Source organism: Sitodiplosis mosellana, unplaced genomic scaffold (genome assembly GCF_009176505.1).
Source record: "Sitodiplosis mosellana isolate CC-2019 unplaced genomic scaffold, AAFC_SMos_1.0 Smas_scaffold_38, whole genome shotgun sequence".
Lineage (NCBI taxonomy): Eukaryota > Metazoa > Arthropoda > Insecta > Diptera > Cecidomyiidae > Sitodiplosis > Sitodiplosis mosellana.
In genome coordinates this window covers 1,451,185-1,469,670 of record NW_022595280.1, presented here as the reverse complement: position 1 = coordinate 1,469,670, position 18,486 = coordinate 1,451,185, and the positions used below count along the sequence as shown (strand labels likewise).

General features: G+C 37.2%; 4 protein-coding genes and 1 long non-coding RNA gene across 6 annotated transcripts in view; 2 read left to right on the top strand and 3 right to left on the bottom strand.

Moving 5' to 3' along the window:
• LOC129569600 (synaptic vesicle glycoprotein 2B-like) overlaps window positions 1-9,489 on the bottom strand; it is a 33,222-nt gene extending 23,733 nt beyond the window's left edge. The window contains exon 1 of the mRNA XM_055448635.1: window positions 8,663-9,489. Coding sequence (XP_055304610.1) covers window positions 8,663-8,780 — 118 coding nt within the window. The 5' untranslated portion in view covers window positions 8,781-9,489. The remainder of the gene's footprint in view (window positions 1-8,662) is intronic.
• LOC129569599 (protein xmas) lies at window positions 2,600-8,441 on the top strand. 2 transcript variants are annotated; one of them, XM_055448634.1, is made up of 7 exons: window positions 2,640-2,910; window positions 3,225-3,274; window positions 3,356-3,463; window positions 3,531-3,744; window positions 3,804-4,358; window positions 4,490-5,101; window positions 5,319-8,441. In XM_055448634.1, the coding sequence occupies exons 3-7, from the start codon at window positions 3,370-3,372 to the stop codon at window positions 8,320-8,322; spliced, it is 4,479 nt and encodes a 1,492-aa protein (XP_055304609.1). In that variant the 5' UTR covers window positions 2,640-2,910; window positions 3,225-3,274; window positions 3,356-3,369; the 3' UTR covers window positions 8,323-8,441. The 2 variants fall into 2 exon arrangements, with proteins under 2 accessions (XP_055304607.1, XP_055304609.1); XM_055448632.1 differs by having other exon boundaries at window positions 2,600-2,910; window positions 3,225-3,463.
• Window positions 9,490-9,525: 36 nt separating the features above from the next.
• On the bottom strand, window positions 9,526-11,988 carry LOC129569601 (dynactin subunit 4). The gene is made up of 4 exons (XM_055448636.1): window positions 11,697-11,988; window positions 11,272-11,596; window positions 10,957-11,111; window positions 9,526-10,894 (listed from the first exon to the last, which is right to left on the bottom strand). Exons 1-4 carry the CDS (start codon window positions 11,823-11,825, stop codon window positions 9,896-9,898), a joined length of 1,608 nt encoding a protein of 535 aa, XP_055304611.1. The 5' UTR covers window positions 11,826-11,988; the 3' UTR covers window positions 9,526-9,895.
• Window positions 11,989-12,301: 313 nt separating this feature from the next.
• On the top strand, window positions 12,302-13,982 carry LOC129569602 (coiled-coil-helix-coiled-coil-helix domain-containing protein 10, mitochondrial). Its single transcript, XM_055448637.1, has 5 exons — window positions 12,302-12,411; window positions 12,519-12,618; window positions 13,119-13,244; window positions 13,326-13,389; window positions 13,480-13,982. Exons 2-5 carry the CDS (start codon window positions 12,572-12,574, stop codon window positions 13,726-13,728), a joined length of 486 nt encoding a protein of 161 aa, XP_055304612.1. The 5' UTR covers window positions 12,302-12,411; window positions 12,519-12,571; the 3' UTR covers window positions 13,729-13,982.
• LOC129569604 (uncharacterized) lies at window positions 13,734-16,940 on the bottom strand. The gene is made up of 2 exons (XR_008688056.1): window positions 16,231-16,940; window positions 13,734-16,152 (listed from the first exon to the last, which is right to left on the bottom strand). It is a non-coding gene; the product is annotated as an uncharacterized LOC129569604 (long non-coding RNA).
• Window positions 16,941-18,486: the final 1,546 nt, after the last annotated feature.

Sequence of the window (18,486 nt, the reverse complement as noted above, 5' to 3'; positions counted from 1 at the left end):
AGTGTCAAAGCGTGCGACGAACGAACACACAACAACGAACCAGTCAGTCAAATAGCCAACAAGCGAATTTGCGCGCACGCACCTAATTTGAGTGATAGAAAAAATAATTAATTTTTTCATATTCTATTTGTTTTCATGGACACAAAATATTTTAAATCAAATTCGATTAGAGTTCGGTTCAGTGATTCTCTCGCTCCATTCGATTTGCATAAGTTAATTTAAACGAGGCATGAGATTGCGTTTTATAATCGAAAATCAATTTGGATTATATTGCACAAAAAAATATTGATCGTATTTTATGCATGCGGCAGATGCTAGATGACGTCGATAGTTTTGAAGACCGGTTGACGATTTTTTGTTCGAATCAAAAATCGATTCGTTTTAAGCGCTGAAAAATTATATGTTGACATCCATTTGAGCAATTGAAATAAAATAATCTTCAGACCGATTAGTGTATTTACACCTCATTTGGAGCAATTAGACTGCGGTGCGATAGTAATCACATGAGGTTAATCAATCTTGGATTGTAAAAATAGCGTACCGAACACGAGCGTCTTTTCATCGTACATTTTGCTTTTTGTTGTGTATATTACAAGTTGTACAACACGGGTTTATCGTGGATAGCAAATTTCAAACGAGAAAACGAGTTTCACTTGCATCTGTTTTCACTGAACCGTGAAAAAACACAAACGCCTCATTGTCTCTAACCTTGAGCGATGTGTTGTCGTTTTGTTCTCCTAGTTTCGCATTTTGGTGCGTAATTCACTTCATTTCAGCGGTTGTTATTTCTGCATCAATAAATCAAACGCCAGGACGCATCATAATACAATTGCAGTATGGTGATAATTGATCAACATGACGACGCTTGGCAATCCATCAACATGACGATTTAATCCAAATGCAAATACTATACAATCGAGATTTGGATTTGGCAACAATAAAATAACGTTTGAAACGTAATTCTACAAACATGTGCATTAACAGTGATCTGGAATGACAACAATTTAGCGGCGAATCGTTGTGCATACTGTTACTTTCACCCCTGATAACCAACAATCTACCTTAAACGAGACTCTCGATACGAGACACATAATAGACACTCTCTGTGACGTAGGGTCTACGTGTTATAATTTTCTCACCAGCAATGATTCAACATCCTATGTAGAATCGATCGTATACGATATGCGTTCAATATCATGATTTTCATTTATAAATAAATATTTTGATATATCTCAATGTTGTTATCATTGACAATAAAATTGTCTTGATTCAGCTCAAGTTGGAGAATCCCCTCGAGTTCAATGGTAATATATGAACTTCAGCGTTTGCATTTCTAAATGGAAATTTTTCTTTAGGAAATAATGTTATTTATCAAAAACAACAAAAGCCTCCCTAGGATATCTGTGCGAATTTGTCGAACTTTCTATTCTAGGTTACACAAATAAAATTCGATAAATAATTTTTCCTACCGGTAAACAAATTCACGCTACATCACAATGTAAAATGATAATAATTAAATGAACGTCATTGCGGTAAAAGCATCATATGACATTGGTACATCCTATTAATTTAATTTGTATTGTGGTTTTATTTGGTGGTAAAATTTAATTCGTATTTGTTCAAGTGGAAATAAAACAATTTAATTGGCGCCTTCCGAAGCCAGCTTATCTTTGATGGAATGTATGTCAGCAGAGAAAGCACGTTGATATTAAGTATCATGCTGTATCAAGGCGAAGAGTTCGATCAAGGAACAGGATTTTTCCATTTCAGTAGCAAAGGCAACAGTCGATTTTTCGTTTTTTCTAATTGCACTTCGTTTATGTGAATATCAAATAATGAAATGGTGCCCCACAACAGATTATTATTTGTCTAACCTCATCACGCCAATGAACAAACCATAAAAAAAACTCTTCTATTTATAACGCGCATCATTTTTTTCTCGTCACTTGTAGCATCTATTTATCCAACCGTAAGTGCTTACTTCTGTTTAATCATATCAATATTGTTTATGGCGATTTGGTTTATTTGTTTTTGATTGGGAAATGTACAAATAATCTACGTAAGTTCATTATCAGTGTTAAGTTATTATCAGTGTTTATCATGCAGTTTTGACGAATTTTTTTATGTTCTATTTACATACTCTTAGAATCATTCCTGTTTGAAATGCGTTTTATAAAAATAGATCATAAATTTTCATTTCCACATTTAAATTGTCGATTTACGCAAGTGTTTTAACTATCGGCCTGTTGCAAAACTTAGTTTTACGATCTCGTTTCAAATGAGTTGAATATGACGACCTGTTAATCTAGCGCCGATAAAATGTTTTCCGAATAAAGCACAGATCGTCAATCCGTTAGCAGAACCTCGTTTTAAAATGTATCGTAATTCATTTGGAAATGATGATTAAATTTCGTTTATTTGTGAATCAACACCTCGAAATTTGGACTTTCACAATTCTATTCGATTCCATTCACTCCGTCTAACCGGTCAATTTAAAAGTAAAAAAGTACAACTGTCTGATCTGTTCCCACATATACGAATAATGCTGGTACGTTTCGGGTATTTCGAATTTCGAACATGGTTGTAACTGGTCTAATTTCGGAACGGCTGCCGCAATGAAATGTCATCATTTCACTGGAAATGCCAAAAAGGTTATGTGTAGTTTAACAGAAGCGATTTGTTTTGACCGCGTAAACCATACATTCTCTTATATCGGGTTTCGGTGAAAAAGTTTCTGTTTTTCTTACGACAAATGGTGCAATTATCATTGGATTAAATACAATTTGATGAAATGTAGATATTGCATACATTTGTGCGGTCAAAACAAACGTAGTAAAAACGATTGCTTCTAGTATCATCGCAATTGTGTCAAGTTTTGCGTAAATATTAGCGTCAAAGAACAGAAAAAAGGTAATTTTCATTCAAATTTGCATTTTTGAAGTGATTTGATAAAAATTGAATTAACAAAATGAATACCAAAATGTTTTATATCCTCAAGTGTATTCGTTATGGCAAACTCTGGGAATTTTCACAGTGTTTGGATTGTCAGTGTCAAAGAAGTGTTTCGCATTGCGATAAACTGATATTTTGTTGTTCATATCGGTTGTCATTCATTTTAACAGTTCACTTGCAACCATATTTTTACATTTCTTGATTAAAATTTGATCTTTTTCTTGTTCATTTCCCTTTGCTCATTCGAAAAAAAAAAAAATTTGTCGTCACAGGCTTGATCGTACTCGTGTGTGTATGAAGTCATTAAAAATCCTTGCAATAAGTGTGACAAAAACAAAATGCGCTATTGAATGGTGAAGAACGTCAAAGTAATCGGCATTATTCTTGGCAAAGAAAAATCTAGGCTAAAATCAAGCAATGGCGGAATTTATTGACCCTGACGTGCAAGATGAGCTACAAGCAATGACCGGTGCACCAAAAGTGCCATTGTTTGGAGGCATTCGAACGTTAAGTAAGAGTTTGACTTTTAATCTATGGCAAAAAACGTCAATTATAATGTGCGAATATTGTATTAATAGATAAGGGTGATTTGAGAGCTGCAAAATTGTCACGTCCGACATTTTCAAGTGAGAATTCTGGGCCGTCGATAAACACACTGAATGCCATACAACAGCCAGGTCGTAATTATTCACCACCACCGCCATCGGTACCGGTACTGTCAACAACGGATAAGGCAACCAAAATAGAACTCGAAGCCATTCTACGGAAACCGGCCCATACACCATTGGACAAGTAAGACTAACTTTTCAACATTTTGCACGTAGAAATCTAATAAATTTATTCCATCATAGATTTCGAACCTTAGAAGCCCGTGACAAATTGATTCGTTTGACAACTGTGAAGAATTTAGATATCAGAAAAGCGACCAGCACACAAGGTGTATGCCCTGATATGTGCCCAGAGAAAGAGCGATTATCGCGTGAATCGAAAAATCGAGTGGAACCGTTTGAGTCGGGAAATGGTTCAAAATCGGTGATGAACTATAAAATGGGTGTGAAAGAGTATTCCAGAAGTTCGGCCGATCAAGAGACACCATTGCCACATGAATTGCGACCAGAGCCGGTACTTAAGCTTACCATGACATATTTACTCCAAAACATTATGGATTTATGTGACGATCCGGACACATCTATCGGTGAATGGTATCAATTTGTGTGGGATCGAACGCGAAGCATCCGTAAAGACATAACACAACAGGAACTATGTAGTACCGAAACGGTTTTGCTCATTGAACAATGCGCTAGATTCCATATCCATTGTGCCGGTCGTTTGGTGGCCGAGGAACCATCGATTTTTGATCATCGAATAAATACCGAGAATCTCACCAAGTGCTTGCAATCGTTGAAGTAAGTTTCGTTTTGTTTTGTTTTCTTTTCTTTTCTTTTTAATGTCAATGGCATATCCTATGTCCAATGCACATGTTTCAATTCCCCATTCTTATATTTTGAACGAAATTTGTATCTCGTTTGGTTTTCAGATACAATTACCACGATTTGGATCTGAAGAGAATTCGATGTCCGAACGAGCCAGAGTTCCGGGCCTATGTAGTGCTTCTGAATTTGCATGACTCAAATTTCTTATGGGAAGTAAAGCAGTTGCGAGAAGAGATTCAACAGTCGCCCGAAATACAATTTGCGATTAAAGTGTACCTTGCCATCGAAAGCAATAACTATGTGAAGTTTTTCTCACTTGTTCGCTCAACAACCTACATGAATGCCTGCATTTTGCTGCGATACTTTACGCAAGTTCGTGTTAAGGCACTGAACATCATGTTTAAAGCGTATGCACCCAGAAATCCGGTCTACATGCCAATTTCAAACTTAACCTACTTGTTGGCATTTGAAGATGCCGAACAATGTGCACAGTTCTTGGAATACTACGGATTATCCGTCGACCGTGACGATGATCGATTCTACTTGGATCGGAATTCATTTTACCTACCTGATATGCCTTACATACTGGATCGAGCTATCAATGTAGTCGAACACAAGAGACATTCGTCGGTTGGTGAGGTGGTTCATGGTGCACCACTTGATATGAAAAGTGTACTGGAGAAGTATGAGCCGCACGATAGTTTTGATGAAAATGGGTAAGCAGAATTTTCAAACGACTGTCTGATGTCTGATACTTTTATCGATTTTTCATGATTTGTTCGACTAAAACTCAATCATAGTCAGCCTTTTTTGATCCAATTGGTTTATTTAATCAAAATAACGTGCACACGGGATTCCCTTTTTCATTTTAATTCAATCTTTTTTCCTCTTGTTCCAAAATAAATGATCAAATATTTGTCTTTAATTTCGCAGACTCTTACTTCTCAAAGCTTGGACGGCTGATGATCAGAATTACTATAAGCCTGAAGCGCGTATTGAGGCTCGAATGCAAAAATCCGTCATTCCAGACGAAAGTGTATTCAAAATGCCGTTGGCACCACCAAGATCTAGTCCAAAGTCTCGATTATCACCGAAGCCAATCGTCAGTTCTGAGAATACGTTTTCCGCCACATCAAATACGTCATCCGTTTTTGGATCGAACAAACTCACATCGTCTACACAAAATTCATCTGGTGGATTTTTCAAGATTCAATCGAATCAGCAACCTTCGGCAAATAACATATTTGGAGCCTATAAACAATCTGCCCCACAAACCAACCTATTTGGAAACAACGCCTCAAATGATACACCAGCTGGGCAGCAGTCAAAGCCATTTGATACATTCGACGGTAATTCATTCAAATTCACAACCAATACGCCATTTGGAAAAGCGACTGAAAATACCACCACACCAACCAACAGTATTTTTTCGACGGGATTCTCACAAAAGTCTGAAACTGAATCAGGATCGTTTGCTCAAGTGAAACCACCAACAACAAAGAATGTATTTGGCAATGCGACGTCGAATGCACCATCAATTATTGGTGACTTCTCATCGGCTGCGTCGAATGAATCGTCAAACAACAAAGGGTTCATGGGACGAACGTCATTTCAAACACCGACATCATCTAGCCAAAGCGTTGGCACTGGCCTGTTCGGTGGATTTAAAGGCAATTCAACGTCGATACCAGGAGTTATGCCACTGAAAGACACAGACAATGAACTGACCAAAAAACTTGAAAAGGAGAAAGAAGCAGCCCAGCTGCAGGAAGAAGCACGCAAGAAGAAAGAAGCTGAAGTGAATGAACGAAAAAGGAAGGCCGAATTAGAGGAGCAAGCGCGACGAAAGAAAGTAGAAGAAGAGAAAAAACGGCAGCTTGAACTGGAGAAGAAACGAGGCGAAATTGAAAAGGCATCGGAAAAGTATGTAGAAGAAATTATCGGGGAATTGGTATCAAGTAACCTGGAAGAAATCACTTCTACGGAATTAAAGCGGTACCGAGCGATCGAGGAATCGATCATTAAAACCTACACCGATCTTGTGAACGAAGTTATTGATGCCGAACTGAAACGAATCGCTTTTGATGTGAAAACCGCTTGGGATAAAAATATACTCGAAAAATATTTCACATGTTGGCGAAAGTTGACGCGTCAGAAGATCCAGCAAAGGCAGAAAATTGCAAACACACCAGCGTGGTTGCCGGCAAAGAGTATGCAAGAACTAATTCCCGAACTACAGCACCCACTCCAGTCAAAGACGTTGAGCCTCATGAAGCGTTATCGTTCCGGGTTGCCAAGCAAACTCATCGCTCCGCCGATTCGAGAAGACAGTATTGATTTGTGGAGCATCATAACACCGGAACTGGTCAAATTGACCGCACAAACCAAACTCAAGCGAATGCAAAATATCTACTGGAAATGTGCCATTTCACTGCCCGACACCAATGAAGACCCATCATGTAAAGCCATAAGCCAATGGTTGGACAATGTATTCTATCGCCAATTCCCCCGCCAAAATGATATTTTCTTCGTTGAACAACATGACATTCACAATCAACGGGTCAATGTATGCATGCGAAAATTTACCGGCAAAAAATTGCTCAACGAAAGCCAAACAGTGCATGTGCCAAAAGATGTCGAGGGAACAAATGCCATTTTATTCTTTTTGACCACGAAAAAATTGCATGAAACACGTGAACGACTCAAAGCGGTCTTAAAAACGATTGAACTGAATAATGCGGCCGGTTTGATCATTTACAGCTTGGATACGAGTGATTTGGATGACATAAAGAATGCGCTAAATCTGTACGATTTTATGGATTATGACAAAGTGGACGGGTGTTTCTTCGCGAATAATTTACGAAATCGCGGTAACAATTTGTGTCATTTGACAAAACATGGTTTGAAATATGTGGCCGCCAATTCATTCTACGATGATCAATTGGAATTGCAACAAATCGTATCGTTCCTGCGCATTTGTCTGGCCGATGAACTGTGGCAACGTATCTACATGTCGGTGAGTCGAAATCCAACACTACTTGAGGCAACGACACGGTTCAGTTTCCTTGTCGACTATCACAATGAAGCCATTGATCGACTGATTTCTGTGTGCACTCCATCAATGGATTCACCAACGCTGTTCCCGTACGAGCTACGTCAATTTGTGCCGAAGCATCAACTCGACATCCCATTAGGTTTAGAGTATTTCCCAGAAAATTGGCAACAAACCGCCGAACAATATCAAAAACAATTGCAAAACTTTTTGAAGTCATTACAAATTCATCGGCAAATCGATTTAAAACATGTCACCGAAATATCCGAACTGGAAGAAGTGATTTTAACATTTGTTCGGGCTCATATTCCATCGCAATCGGATGCCAATCGAACGGCATACAAAATGATTCAACATATTTTGGCGTATTTAAATCCAGGACGTTTGGATAAATTTGAATTTAAAGAAAAATTAGCCAAGTACAGTTGGCTTGATGCGTTCCCAATCTTTGCAACCGATTTACTGTCATATCAATATCAACGATTCAGCAGCGATCAACGATTACCGAGCTATGTGATTTACGATAAGTACGAGTATCAGGATTACATTCGGACTGCTTGGTGGCTGCAAACAAACGAAGAGCTGCTAAAAGACCTCACCACCAATGTACTACGAAATATCGATGCCGCCGTCGATGAATACGAACAAACGTGCAAACGACAACGTTTGGAAGAAACGCTTATTGCTTCCGAAGAGAAAAAGAATTTGGATGACATTCTGGAAAAAGGCTATGCATCACTAGCAAAAGCCGACAAAACACACCATCGAATGAAAGAAATTCAATCCACTTGCAAAGATATTTCAAAAGACCTTGACTACGATCTTTATCGACAAGAAAAAATCATGAGAGACATGAGACACACGTTGAAAGATTTCAATGAATAAATTGAAAACAAAACCGAAGAGAAAAAAAAAACATAAACAATTGTATTTGTACGTCACTTTTGTTAATATTAATAAGAAAAGAAAAATAAAAATTCTTACTTAATTTAGTTTTAATTGAACACGTGACGATGTTTATTTGCTTTGACGCGTATTTAAGTTTAAGGTATAGCATTTTTAGAGTTTCGGAATCAAAATTGAAGGGATGGAGTAAGTTGAATGGTTTGAAAATGCTGAATTGATTGAGTTATAAATTGGGTGTCAATATTTTGATACGTATCATGGAAAAAACTAACGGACAGCAGCTTTCATTTCTTCATATCGACACGACACTCTTACTTACTTTGTACATTGAGACTTTTTCCACTCAATCCAATAACATTCACACTAGTTGATGACGACATTAAATCGGCCATAACATTTATGCTCGTCAATGAAGAAAGTGACAGTGTGCTAGCCATAATTCCAAGCAAATTATTACTTATTTCAATGAAAAAAAAAAAATTTATCGTTAAAAATCAAAACGCACTGAACATCAATGACAAAACGCAATATAAATCAACATGAGTTTCATTTCACAGTTCCGCGTGTCCACTTAAGACGTAACGATATAAACTGAAAGTTGAATGAATCTTGACGAAGTTTTTATATCTCATTTTTTGTGCCATTGGTTGAAGCCAATGTTTGTTTTGATGGGCTAAATTAATTAATTTATACGGTCGATAGCTTTGAAATATCACGCTTAAACTATCAAGATCAATTAAACTATCAAGAACATGTAGACAATGGCCTGGACGCGCAGTTTTCCATTAAACGCTTTTGTTGAGAAATGATCTTATTGGTTGTCAAATACTAAATTTTGTGACAGCATACATGCTCGATGTTGTGAATGCGCATTTGGACTCATCATTTCTCAATCAATGACGAATGTTCTCAAACCCAAACAATGAAAATCATTTCACGAAACACTAAGGAATCTGTCTACTCTCCCAATTGCGAGCATATATCTCCTCATGATGCCTCCAATTTGTTATGTTAATTGATTCAATATTGCCAGTTGTCAACAAATCATTTGCGATATTCTCGCCGTATTGAATCAATTACCCATTTTTTTAAATCATGACTCAGTAAAATGTTTACTATCTCTTTAAAAACGATTCAAACATGTGTCGAAAGAAAGACCATTCATGAAATAATAGGAAACAATTTGTGTGAATACTGCATTTTATTTGGTTAATAAATCATTTATGAGTATACAGCAATTGATACGGCCGTTTTGATAAATAGGAAGTAGCTCACATCAAGCGAATGATTGCTTTCCAAAGAATAATGCGTGTTTTTTTTTTTGAAAGAAGAAAATCCCATTTATCAGCGAGACTATCAATGTCGATAAACAAAACATCAATCAAAGGGATTTAATTCGCGGTTGAAGTACGAGACTTCATCGATTGCATTATTTTTCCGAAATCAGAATTCAGTTCATTTTAAAAGCACTTAAGACACTTTTTTTCCTCCGTTTATTTATTTTTTTCGTAGTTGTTAAATCAAATGTTGCCGAAATTAGCTCGGTTAAAGATTAATTGGGTTGAATTTGTCCAAGACGAACGTAAACACGAACACTAAGCGCGTGTCTTTCCTTTTTATCACTGCTCGATGCGGTGCTAGCTGCTGTGCTCCCAACGACCGTATTCACGTATGTGTATTGCATTGTAAAGCCAGCGACGACATCATCGCCAACCTTCAGTAAATTCATTTGTGGTTTAACATTCAATTCGATTGCGACTTTGTTGGCTTTGCGCCAGAGGATGAATTTTAGTTCTTCTTTTTTCACTTGATCATCGTCATCGAATTCGGCGGCATCGTCACGATAATTCAAAATGAATGATGAATCCGGAATGATGACCATTGCATTGACTCCATCGCCAACCGGTCGCAATTCTTCGGCAATGATCGATTGCTGACGACTCAACGGCAGCGAAGTGAGACTGCTCGGTGCTGATCCAGTGCCACTGGGTGTAGTTACCGTTGAAGAGGCATTCAAACTTTTTTCAAAACTGCTCTTCAACTCGGAAATGATCAGATCCTCTTCGTCTGACGTTGGCAAATCCATAATCGTTATGGTCATATCGTGTAGTGTTGGATTCGTCAAACGCAAATGAATTGTAAATGTGTCCGTTGAACCGAGAACAATTGGTTGCGATTTGATGAGACGAACATCAGGCATGTGAGCACTTGCGTACAATTGAATACGATATTTAATCGACGGTGGATTGAACTCTGGCTTCAAGACATTGTGTTGACATTGTTTGCAACGCAACGATCGTTTGATCGAAATGCTTTTGTGCTGTGGATACAGATTATTCACCGATGTTGGTTGAAGCGATGGATTTTGCAAGCGTTGTTTCAGTGTTGTGACCGATTTCAAGTTGATTGGCTGAGTGAAGATGTCTTTAGGCAATTCATCAACCTCTTCGCTTGCTTCGGATGGTAAAATTTTTGGATTTTTCTTAACAGCGAGTTTTTCAGACCATCCCATTTGACGACGAACTATTGATGCTGTCAAACCAGTACGATCCTAGGAATGGAAAAGATTTAGTTTTTACATCCTTTCTTTTGAACAATTTCGAAGTTTCTTACAGTTAAACTACCGAATTTATGTTTTTTCGGGGTCATCCGACGCGAATAATCCTGTTTCTCTTGCTTTTCAACTAACACCACATCTTGATAGTACTCCATTAGTTTTGAGAACCGAGTTGCGTGTGCGTATTCGATTTCAGGCCAATTTCCAGCAGCTGTAATCGAGAGAAATCATCAGCAAGTGGCAATTTGCAATATTCAATTACTTTTTAGGGGAGATTTTAATTTGAACATTTTGGAGTTATTGCAAAGTCAAGGTATTGAAGCGAAACAACCGCTTGTGTCAACAATAAATCTCCGTATTGAAAACCGTACCGTTTGTTTGATCTGACAATCCAACATCGCGTGATGTCCACCGGCAAGCTAAACACGATAAATAGTACATTTTACGTGCGGATGTTTTAGTTGCTTTATCGGCATCTGGAGCTGGTGAAGCTGCACCAGCCGCTGCTGCTTCGCCCTTTTCATTTTTCTCGGCTTTGGCATCACCATCACGTGGAACATGAACGGTTGTTGCTCGTGACGATAGCGTATGTTGACAGCTGGGACACTCGAAACATTTGTTACAACGATACTTTTTCAACTTCGCCTCTCCCGACGGAATATTCTCCAAACAATTGTAACAAAAGTGAGAATCGACCTACGAATTCAATAAATTGAATTAATACTTTTTTTAAATCCATAGATATTTTGGTCACCCATTTCATGGAAGAAGAAATGGAAAAAAAACTAGCACTTACTTCATGACACACACAAAAGCCGCACCTTGGCTTCAGACAATGTCGACAAAAAAACAATTTTGTTATTGGATTCAAATGACCACAAGCACACACATAACTAACTACATTCGATTCTAAGACATTGGCCATTTCTAATCGAAACTATTGATATAATCTTAATCAGCCGTTGAGAAATATTTTGTTTTTGGAAAAGATCATTTGTTGTATCACTGCAAGAAAAGTTGTATTTTGTCTCTGGACTTTCTTTCTCGATGACGTTTCTATACTTCACAGATGTCAATGAAATCATCTGGTCGAATGTCGAATTGGTCGAATTTCGAATGGGGAAATATCTCTGTAGTTTGAACGGAAGGAATTGTGATTAATTGAATAAATTGAATACCGTATTTTTTGAATGACCAAACATAATTGTTGATTGAAAAAAAAATAAGTGGAAAAATCATCAATCGATACTCGATCAAATAATATGAAAAAAAATTGATTAAATTTAACAAATTGACAACAAAACAAGAAACATTCAAAGTATTTCCCTAATCAACGCCATCTGTTGACAATATTCCACCCCACATTAGAATCGTTGAATATTCTAGATAATTCATTGGAACTTGTTCGACAGTCAAAGTCCAATTCGAATGAAGATAGACGTCAAATGGGCCCCATATTCACTGTGCACTTCATTATAAAGTGAGAAAGCAATCGGAACAGATTTCAAAAGGTAGAGATACAGATTTTCATCATCTTTTGTGCATTGAGCAAGCGATTTGTGAAGTGAAAAAAGAAACTAATATTAAACACAATTTTTTTTCTCCTCTGGATTTTCAGTGTTTTCTTTTATTTATCCAAGTTAAATTGGGAATTTAAAAACAAGTAACAAAATGGCACGACGAGGACGTTCAGCAAGCCCACCACCAGCAAGTAGACGGTAAGTGCTAATTTTTGCTTATTGTGTCACAATGACATGAAAAATGATTTTTTTTTCAAGTGAATAAGGACATAATCGAATAGTCAAAAGTGTGAACAGTGTTCTTAGTAATTTTTTGCATCAATGTTTTCACGGAAACGAATTTATGATTGTTACCAGTTATATAACAACATGAACATAACCTTGAATGAGTGATGTTAATGAAAACATGTGCGGAAAATCGAGATAAATTTCACAATTTTCTCGTTGATTGCTCAAGTCGCGTGTTTTCACATCGATGACGTCGTTGGCGTATCGTTCGATAGTTCTTTGTTTACGTCGTACATTCGACGTAGATTTATTTTCGTTTTGTCACCTCACAGTCACATGACAATGCAATGATACAGTAAACATGTGCAATGCTTGCCGAATTTGATGATGTCTCGTGAATCACAATCTTTTATTAGTTTATGTGGATTTTTGCGATTTTGACTAATTTTCGTTTGTTTTCCTTGTTTCAGAACTATGTCATCTGCTCCTCCAGCCCGGCCAAGAGCTCCACCAGCGGCAGCAGCCAGACCAACTGCTCCTCCACCAGCTCCAGTTGCCGCTCAACCAAGCGCTGTTGCCGCTCCAGCTGCATCAGGGTAATTGTCTCTTCATTTCAATTGGCTATTGGATTTCTTCTTTTGCGAATTGAATATTAATTATTTTCGGTTTTTTTACAGTCAACCATCGATGTTCCAACAGATGGCAGCCACCGCTGGTGGTGTCGCTGTAGGATCGGCTATTGTAAGTTTTCCGTTTGAAAATCAGTTCAACATTTTATAGCGTTCAAAGTTTGTTATTTTTTTAACAAATGTTTTTTCCTGATTTCAATAGGGTCACACTGTTGGACACGCCGTTACAGGAATGTTCTCAGGCGGTAGCGACTCAAAAGAAGTAGCAACCGAACCAGCACCAGCGCCAGCAGCTCAACCAGCCTACCAATCGCAGCAACCCCAAACTGGGCCATGCTCGTGGGAGATTAAGCAATTCTTGCAATGTGCTGAAAATCAACATGATCTCTCACTGTGCCAAGGATTTAACGAAGCTATGCGCCAGTGCAAGTCAGCTAACAACATGGTGTAAATCTGCAATATTTTTTTTTAGACCCAATGTTCAAACTGTTAGGCTGGAACTATATTACAGTCACATTTAGATTGTTTTAGACAACAAGCATTCGTTAGTTTGGGAAGAGGAAGATTTGAAAAGACACAAAATTCCATGTAAAAAACCCGTACCGAAACAGTCATCTATCGGTTATTTGATTAGTTTTAGTTTGTTCTCAGGAAAAAAAAAACAAAAGCCAATAAAAATAGAAACAAAATAGAACAAGCTAAAAAGGTGTGTTTAATTTTAATTTTTGAAGAAATTTTTCAGAAATAAATGAATTGTGTACATGAATATATTTTTTATTTGGCACAGGTATGCAAGTTTCCATAATTGTTTGGCCCTTTTGGTTCAGTCAATTCAATCGCATTTTCATATTACTATCCACTACGCATAGCTCTCGGAAATCTTTTCCGTTCCATTGGAGGTGGTCGTGAATTTGGTTTTTCTAAATTGTTGATAGTCATATTGACGAAGTCAAAATATTTATTTACAGGAACCCATGATATTCATGCATTGAATCTGGGCAGTTCCTAATAAAACTGTATTTGTTCGATGGGAAGCTCAATTTGAATTGATTTTTTTCCGGATCGATTTTTTTCTGGTGATTTTGGGATTTTGTGATTGATTTTTTTGTGATTTCTAGATTTTTGGAGTGATTTTTTCTTGGTCCTGATAAACATTTATTGATTTTACCTACCCAACGAATGACAACCGGACATTCAAAATCTTCTTGATTTCATTGATTTTATTGTTTTTCTTGATTTTCTTGATTTTTACAAAAATAATCAATAAAAAAATCCGATGGATGCATTTCACTAGGGGGAAAGAACTATTGGTATATTTACTCCGTAGTGTTATTGTTGTTGTTTTCTTGTTCTGTTGCTTCATCGCGTTCGTGGCGAGCAGGAATGACAGTTGCAAATACGCACATTTTATTGACCATGCATTCGCAGCTAGTTATTCAGCGCATTGACACGCATTGACGCGTATTGATCCAAACTCGGTAGAATATGCGATTATTTACAATATTACTTTTCCGCAAACTTTGTTTGTATGGAAAAGTATTGGTTTTACTAGCCAAAATTTCATGACATCTCCTCTTTCGGACCACTATAACGTCACGCCAAACTTCAAAAAGCACATATCTGTACACTAGGCAATGTAGATGGGAACAAATCCTATCGATCAAGACCTATCTGCCTCCAAAAACATGTTGTTTACTATGAAAAATGTGCAAAATTGCGATGTGCGTATGGCGTCGTTCGCGTCCTAGCTTTTTGTTCGCCGATTATCTCAAAAAGTTGACAAGATAATTGAGATCTGTAAAAGCCAAAAGTTTTGGCATGTCGAGACAAAGCTTCGGATTGATTTTGAGCCCATTCTGATTTACCAATTTCGTACCATAAGCCTCCGACTGAGGACCTGGAAAACCTTGAAAAATGACACTTTTGTACGGGAAGTACCCGAAAAAAACATTTTTCAGAGTTTCGACCAAGGCAAACTGCCATTTTTTTGCAAAAATAATGGGAGTCTGTGAACAACTGAACACCTACTTGCCCATAAATTTGGTCCAAAATCGACATTTCTTGAAATTTTCCTCGAAAAATAGACTTTTGTATGAAAAATCACACAGAAAGCCATTTTTTAGGGTTTTGGTCAAGATAAACTAATGTTTTTTTGCAAAAATAATGGGGGTCTGTGAACAACCGAATACCTATTTGCCCATCAATTTGGCCTGAAATCGACATTTCTTGAAATTTTCTCCGAAAAATACACTTTCGTATGAAAAATCACTCAGAAAGCCATTTTTCAGAGTTTCTGTCAAGGCAAACTGATGTTTTTTTGAAAATAATGGGAACCTTCGAACAACCAAGCACCTTGCCCATGAATTTGGTCCAAAACCGACATTTCTTGAAATTTTTGAAATTCTGTTCGAAAATGACTTTTTATATGGAAAATGGTCGAAATAGTTACTTTTCCAGCTCAGAAGTGCTATGAAAAGAGTTTTTATTGAAATTTTGGTTAAATACTAAGCGGGAGGTAAACCAAATTGCCGCGGAGCGGAAAAGTATGAATTACGTATGTAATTCGTTTTATAATAAAACTTTTATTTATATTTTCATTTACTCAGTTCTTTCCCCCTAGGCATTTCATCATAACAAGCCTTGAATCGTGAGACAACATGGTTTTTAGTTTATTTTATGTTCATGTGCCTTCATCGCCATCGTTGTTGTATTCGTTCGTTACGTCTTAAAATGATATGGCTCATTTCCTATCCGAATCAACCTATTTCATCTAATTTCTATGAGCCATTGCTTAGTTATTATATTGATGCCACCACGATCAACTTGTATGACGTTCCATACTCCCCAACCTTGAGTTGTCCTGTTCAGTCCAAGTCTTCAGAAAATCAACATATTGAGAATTCCTATTCCCAAATCAAAGGAAATGTGATTTTCTACCGATCTAGACACTTACATTACCTACTAACACCCATATGGTCGACCAATGTCACCTAGCATGGAACGAACGAAGAAATTTTCAAAGAATGACTTTTCTGACCACACATAGCGCTGTAACTCCCTTCACAGCTAGAAAACCGTTCTGAAAATTTGATGGCAGCTTCATGACGACAAAACAAGACTCTCAGCCAATTTTGAGCGATATCGTGTGGGCAAATCGAGTTATTATCAAAAATGTCACCTAGCATGGAAAAAACTCGAAAATTTATGACCAATAAAAGACAAAAAATGTTAGTAACAAGGGAGTTGACCTGTTCGGTCCAAGTCTTCAGAAAATCAACATATTGAGAGTCCCTATTTCCAAGTCAAAGGAAATGTGATTTTCCACCGATATAGCCACTTAATTACTGTAATGTATCTCAGTTGAGAGTCGGAAACAGAAGAAAGTCTTTATTCAGTGTTCTTACTAGCTAATGTCACAATGGTTTTATTCTAGTTGACAATGTGTCTGAATGGCGCTGCGGTAAAAATGTAGTAATAGATTAAGTTCTTTTACCTTTGCTATAATGATGTACTTTACATACTCTACAACCCCTTTCTAAAGATGTTTAATTATATTAACAATATTTTGTTCAAAACAGATTTCTTCTTTTTTTTATGAATGAATTGCATGATTAAAAAATAGTATTTCATGTGTGTTGCTGTACATTCAGCACTGAACCACGACGTTAGCGACGACGGTTTGACATGTAAAAGTCTTTGATCTTTTCTTTCGCTCTGATCTGATCTACATGATGTTTAATGTCACGTTTTTCACGGAGTAACAAACAGGTGTAATTACGTGGTCCTATTTTATTTTTAATAGTAGCTTGTGACCAACGGGCTTTGTTTGGGTTTCGATAATCTCTTACATAGACTTTTTGTCCTACCGAAAAATTTACTTTACGATTTCCTTTATAATTTTTAATTGCGGTTTGATGCTTCTCTTTGATAACATCTGTAACTACAGGCGGTTTTAGCAAACTAAAACGCGATTTCAATTCTTTTCCGAGAAGGAGTTTCGCAGGAGTTTCGTTAGTTGTGCAATGTTTTGTAATTCGATAGTCAAACAAAAATCTATCGAGAATGGTGTCGACCAGGGGGAAAGAACTGTGGAAATATGTTGTAAATATTGTAAATGAGTGTAAATGAACATACTTATTTGTATGAATATTTACAGCGTATTTGCGACCTGCAGATGGCGCTCGCGCGGCTGTCAATATTTCAAGCATTCATAAATATTCTATGTAAATACGCTTTTAAATGGACGTAAAATGAACGTAAATATTGCAAATGCTTACAAATATTTACAAATATAAATAGTTCTTTCCCCCTAGGGTGTCGAAGTCACCTATTTTGCTCTCCTCAATCGTTGCAATTAATGACTTCTTCAATGTTTTGACAAAATTTTCGGCTTGACCCTTTGTCGATGGATGTCCAGGTGCGGTGTATATGTATACGATGCCATTCATTTCCCAAAAATATTTAAATTCAGCAGAAGTAAATTGTCTTCCATTGTCTTGAACCAAGATGCTGATTAAACCAAATCGTGAGAAAATTTCTCTTAATTTACCTTGGTTTTGAGAACTTCAACCCATTTGGAATATGAATCAATTGCAAGGAACAAATAATAGCCTCGAACGGGACCTGCGAAGTCAATGTGAACACGTTTCCAAGCTGAATCAGTGGGTGTCCACGGCATGAGAGTACTTTTCTCAGGACTTGCGTCTTTTGACAATAAACACAACCTTTTATCAAATTTTCAATTTCTTTGTCAATATGCGGCCAATAAACATATGAGCGAGCTAACGCTTTCGTTTTTACAATTCCCATGTGCGATGCGTGAAGGTCTTGCAAAATGATCTTACGCAGAGCGTTTGGAATGACGGTGCGATAGCCCCAAAGAATGCAACCTGATTCAACAGATAATTCAGTTGCTTTGTTTCGAAATGATATGTATTCGCTGCCTTGAAGCTGATCGACAGTTCCGTGTTGAATACAATCGTAAACCTTTGATAAAATTGGATCTCGTCGAGTGGGTGTGGCTATATCTTTGTACGTCAATGTTTTCATGATGTTTGTACCTACATAATTTATGTATGAACTCTCCTTGGTTTCTTCCGCTGTAGAAACTTGTGCGATACGTGATAAACTATCAGCCGTATTCAAAGAACCTTTAATGTACTGAATAGAATAATTGAAACCAGACAAAAGAAACGCCCATCTCTGCATA